This window comes from Centroberyx affinis, unplaced genomic scaffold, assembly GCF_046629955.1.
Source record: "Centroberyx affinis isolate AG114_WGS23_722 - 3 ecotype Tasmania unplaced genomic scaffold, CSIRO-AGI_Caff_v1 ptg000501l_1, whole genome shotgun sequence".
NCBI lineage: Eukaryota > Metazoa > Chordata > Actinopteri > Beryciformes > Berycidae > Centroberyx > Centroberyx affinis.
The window spans coordinates 121,770-127,500 of NW_027279154.1; the positions used below are offsets into that span (position 1 = coordinate 121,770).

The 5,731-nt window shown below is 43.7% G+C and overlaps 1 protein-coding gene across 2 annotated transcripts in view; it reads right to left on the reverse strand.

Annotated features, from left to right (window-relative positions):
* Positions 1 to 1,885: 1,885 nt before the first annotated feature.
* Positions 1,886 to 5,731, reverse strand: part of LOC139642618 (nocturnin-like) — an 11,278-nt gene continuing 7,432 nt past the window's right edge. For both annotated transcript variants that reach the window (XM_071517544.1, XM_071517543.1), the window contains exons 2-5: positions 5,360 to 5,514; positions 4,942 to 5,116; positions 3,619 to 3,950; positions 1,886 to 3,453 (exon numbers count right to left, since the gene is read on the reverse strand). In XM_071517544.1, the coding sequence (XP_071373645.1) occupies positions 2,926 to 3,453; positions 3,619 to 3,950; positions 4,942 to 5,116; positions 5,360 to 5,506 (1,182 nt within the window). In that variant the 5' untranslated portion in view covers positions 5,507 to 5,514 and the 3' untranslated portion in view covers positions 1,886 to 2,925. The remainder of the gene's footprint in view (positions 3,454 to 3,618; positions 3,951 to 4,941; positions 5,117 to 5,359; positions 5,515 to 5,731) is intronic.

Below are 5,731 nucleotides of genomic sequence, written 5' to 3' on the forward strand. Positions count from 1 at the left end.
AGACATTTGAAACCTGAAAGTTGTTGGTTTTTTTCCCATGGTTTTAAACATTTTATGTAATGATAGTTGTCACATGTGTGTGAACGCAGGTAGACATTACTACATGCTGAAAACAGTAGCGAGACCCTAGATAGAGAATACAGGGGGTGGCCAAAATATTGTTAACGCCTAATTATATATGAAACGTATGATGTTAGACCATTCTTCATTGAGGAAATCCTCCAGTTCTTTGAGAGACGGAAAGGAGGTGGAAACCTACTTCACACTCTGCGCTCCAGAACTTCCCATAAAGGTTCAAAGATGTTTGGATCTGGTGATTGTGGACGCCATGGAAGACATTTGACTTCCACCAACATGTATAACAGAATCAAGGCCTCCTTTGGCTTTCTCCAAACATAAACCTGCCCATGTGTGGGGGGGAAAAAGATGAAAGATGACTCATGAGACGATAGGACATTTTCCATTGCTCAGGAGTTGAGGTTTTGTGCTCCTTACACCAGGTTATGCGTATTTGTGTGTTGGCTTTGGATACAAGCAGTTTATGAATGGCAGCCCTGCCATAAATAACAGCTTTGTGAAGCTCACAGCATACAGTTTTTATTGAGACTGTCACACAGGTGTTGATTCAGTTCTGTGCTCACTTATTTAGGCGATACTGTACTTTTGAGGTGTTGAGTGAGCAACTATCCTGTCAGTTGTCTGTCTATCCTTGTCAGTGAGCTTCGACTTGCGACCGCTCTTCCTCTCTGCTGATGCAGTTTGTCCATGTTTGGCAAATGTCTAGATTTTTTAGACTATTCTTCCAGCCACGTTAAATAATTTTGCAGTTTTTGTGACTGATGCACCTGCACTTTGGGTATCGACTATTTGGCCTCTTTGAAATGGTGATTGTCAGACCTGTTTTAAAGCTGACACATAATACTAAATCGAACTGTACTTGATATGATTCACTTGTGTAGCTGCCTTCAAAGTTGTGATTTAGTTACCTCAAACTTAGTCCTTTTCATGTGTTGTTTTGGTTAGTTTGTCCATCCCTTACATATCAAAAACTGTTCAGGAAAGAAAGGATGAAGTGGCACCTAGATTTGAAGGTAATTTACACAAGCAAATCTGATTGGCAAGAACAAACCTTCATTTTTAACCAGTGATAACACTATAGTTTATTTTGTCACGTTGAGACTAGAATGTAGCACACATGTTTTCTATGCCGACTGTCGCTGTGGTCGCTTTGCATGTTTGACATACTTGGTTAAGTTCACAGACCTCATTGTTTCATTGATACCTAAACTGAGATAAACGATTTCTTAATTTCTCCATTTATACACAGAAATGAAATACTAGATTCAAAGCTGAAACAAATATTTGAGCTGGCGGTGTTGAACCAGTCAGAGTTGAAAAGAGATTTGAGTTGCTACTTAAATTCCACACAGTGCAAAGGCTTCTCTGTCACATTTACATTACATTTTAAATAGTAAAACTTAAGCTGACTCTCTCATCCAGAATGACTTACAAAGTGGAACAGTAGAGTAAGCTTTAATTCCTAGATCACCAAAATTATCAGCAACCAAAAGTAAGCCGTGAAGAGGTAAGGGCCATAGTCCATAGTGCTGTGGAGAGGTTTAGACGGTCTGGAAGGTTAATCAAACGAGTTTTGCATTGTAAAGTATCCAACGCCTCCAATGTCTTAAAACTGGGGATGAGACGGCTGCCTATATTACTAGCAAATTGAGCTTTTTACATGGTAAATGAGCTATTTACCTGGTATATTTTACAATCTATCTAACTTCAATCCATCTAATTTAGAAAATGGATATCAGTATTGAGCCTATACCTAATACTGTATTGCAGAAGCAATGGTGATCAGGGGAAAAATAAACTGCACAAGTATACTGCAAAAACACTTTATTCTCATTCATTCTGTAGTACATTGGCAGCATCAAGTACAACTGTTATTACAGTTAATCAACAACACTCAATCTCAGGATTATTTTGAACTGATAAATAAAAAACATGAAACAGCATGAGTGTTTGGGGTTAAGGTACAATCATTTGCAATAACAAAGGCATCAAATAAGAACAGGCTTTTACACAAAGTAGGTGTCATCTAAGTACCATTAGTACTTACAGTGTCTTACAAGTATGGTGCAAATCGGACGAGTGTCTGTATATAGCTTTGATGTGCTGCTGTGTTTTTTAGCCAGCGGTGTCTTTCCCAGCGTTCAGTCAGTACACAGCTGTGCAAACAAATGGACCCAAGTAGGAACTATTGTACTTTAGCTACAAATGCTCTGAAAAGCCCAATTCAGTGGTTTCATGTATTAAAATATCCTTACACATACATTTTATAAAGTTGCATGTCTTTTGGATATTGCAAAGTGAGCTGACATTTCATGTTTCCCGATACTCGTGCACTAAAATGTACCTAACTGAACCAGTTTTGATTTCTCAAAGTTATTCAACATTCAAATCTTTACGTAAAAAACACCAATTCAATTGTGAAATTCTTACATGACATCAGCAGCATAAACCACTCTTTAGCTTTTCCAGGTTGGTGGAGGCTAACAGCATCTTAATTGTAGAACAGCATTATCCTTTGAAGTGATCACACGACAAAATTGAAGATCTGACCGAAACCAACTCCATCCGTTGGTTTCAATGTTTCAGTGATGTGTGTTTACACGTCTCACATGTGGGACGCAACAACAGTTCAGCTTTAGTGTTAAGTCAGGGGAGGTAGGACTTCTTTGCTGCAGTGTGTGATCCTGCAGCTTGAGTGTCATAAGTTACCTGACCTTCTCCATCTCAGTCACAGTAACCCGCCTTCCACTGACACACGAACTCGTCAAGTGAAGCCGACCCAGAGGCCACAAGTCTCTTCTCAAGTTTGTCCCTTCCTGTTTTTTAGTTCGTACCTTCCTCAGTCTTTCACTCCTCCTCTTTAAAGCTGAAGTCACACACCAGAGAAAGATGGTCAGATGGATAATTATAGGATGGAAGCCTGTTTGGCCCAATCTGCTCCTCAGTGGGCATGTCCAAAACCGCCTCCACACTCAGCTTATTCTGAGAGTACCAGATGTAGTCCAGTGTGCTGCAGCATTCCCCCGTAGGCCGAATCTTCCACGTCGTGTACTCTGGCTCCGTCAAACCGTCCCGGCTAAGCTTCTTATAGGCCGAGTCCAAACCGAGAGGCGACAAGGCGAAACGCCGGTAAACGTCCTCAGTCGGGATCGCGTTGAAATCGCCGCAAATGAGCAGAGGCGTGTCCGAGTCGATGGCGGGAGCACCCGGAGGCCCGCCGGGGCATTTCTGGACGAAGTTCTGGAGTTGGCGCAGGAGGTCGGAGCCCTGGGAGCTGCGGAGTCGCTCCCAGCCGCTGCGGGCCTTCAGGTGCGTCACCGCCACGCACACACATCTCCCTGTGAGTCGACACCGTAGCATCGTCACCACGGCAACCTGTGGCAAGAGAGCAGCATGTCAACTGTCAGAGGTGCTTGGGAATGGCTTTCTATCTATGTGAATAATGTGAAATACATCAGACATAAGGTACAAAGGCAAAGTAAGTGCACAAAGTAAAGTTTTAGAAGTGAAATTTACATATTCTAGCCATCGTTCACTCACCTGGTTTGTTGGAATCAGCATGGCGGAGAGGCGTATGCCCACGCTGTCCACGAACTCGAAGCGCGACTGATCGAAGAACAGTGCGCAGCCATCTGGTCCATTGTTGCCCTCAACATCCAAACACGGCGACCAGGGCTTGGGGCAGAAGTTGCTGCTGTAACCCAGGCCCGCCAGGATTGGCTGGAAGGTGTCGTAGTAGTGGTCTACTTCCTGTAGACACAGGATATGAGGTCGGTAGGTGAGGATCTCCTCTAAAATGAGGTACTTCCTTTGGGACCAGCTGAGGGCCTCCAGGGGACACTGGACAAAACTGTCAACTCCCTCACCCAGCGCTGGAGGACAGGAGACAGAGGAGAGATCAAACTTGAGCATTAAGAAGTCAAACTTGAGCCTGTACATTCTATTTTTAACATATATGTGGTATGGGGTAATGCTGCGTTCATGTCACATCCGAAGAAGAGGAAGAACGGGATGGGATCTAGTTTCTACAACTTGGAAGCGTTCACGTGTTTAAAGGAGAGTATTGGTGTCATTTAGAGTTGCAGCCAATTTACTTCTGTCTACGTCTACATTTCCCTCAATGATGTTGTAATGCCATATATAATTAGATTTTTTAACATTTACTCATTTTCATCGTGTTGTTTTGACGCCCCACATGAAGACGTGGATGTGATGGTAAAGTTTGCAAAGCGACATGTTTTGAGGGATTATTTCCTGACAGAGACTTCCATTTCTCCCTGTGGGCGTCAGGTGAATAACAGTAAGTTTTTACTTACTGTTATTCTCGTTTTTCATACTGCATAAGAATGACTGGCAGCAGATGGCTTCTTCTGAAGGGAGGAAAACAAGCCCTGATGACTGACTGTGTGCAGACTCTACCAGCAATAATATAAAGGAGAGGGGCAACCTTGACGATTGGCACAAACTTAAAAAAACAAAAACAAAATTGGAATGTCCTTTAACTCACTGAAACACCCACATCCAAAATCATTTTTATGAATTTCAAATCAGCCATAATCTAACTGCAGCAGATATCGCTCACTTTTTGTAAGCAGAGTTGATTCTATTTGTGTGAATAGAGTATAACTGCCAATTTTGATTTTTATCATCTTGGGCATCACTGGATTTGCTGCCATGTTTTCTGACTGTGTTGACACACCTCCGCAATTTGTGATGCCAAGTGGGACAAATCGGAGCCCACATGTCCAACTTACTACTGTTTACTGAACGCTTTTTCCCGGTCAGCAGGTCGTATTTACGGTAAATCCGACGTGACATGAACGCGGCATTACACAGAGTCATAAATCTAATTAAGTAGCCAACCTTGGGCCAGTATGTTCCACTGCATCACCCTGATGGGGCTGCTGGGGGTGCCGTCTCCATCACTGGGGTGGATGAAGCTCCTGTGGAAGCGAGGCGGTCGGTCCCTCAGCGCCTCCTCACACTGCCGGAGCAGCTCCAGCGGGTCGCGGGGACACACAGGGGGCCCCTGCCGCTCCTGCAAGGGACACATGACCACCATGACCAATTAGCTTAAATTTATGTCTTGTGCATCCTGCCGAATGCTGACGACGACCAAATATCAAACCAGGTGCCTTTAAAACCGTAACACTTGAAACTGTTTTAACCTTGGGAGACAATTTTCTGTACTGGACACAGCTTTTGTATCTCCTGCTTCACTTCAGAAAACTACACTTTGAGCAAAAAAAAGATGGGATGAACAAAAGAATGAAGTAGTCACCTGGCAGAAAGCTGGATCCAGGTCCGTGTCTGGATGCTGGTGGGGGTCGAGGTGGGATGTGGGGAGAGGGAGAGGACGGCTGCTGCTGCTGCTGCTGCTGAAGGTCTGAGTCAGGGCGTTATACAGCCGGGTGACCCCTCCACCCATCGGACACACTGGAGAAGAGGAGGAACACAGGGATGGAGAAGGGAGGTGGATAGGATTTGAGAGGGAGAGAAGGAAAAAAAAGAACTCCATTAAGTATATTTGTAATTATTAAGACTTATTCCGTGCACTAAAACCTGGAATTTGGGTAAAGTCACATTTACGGCAAATAATCCTGTGCTCCACTGACAAGCAGGTGGTGCTGTGACACAAATCCACAAAATTCAC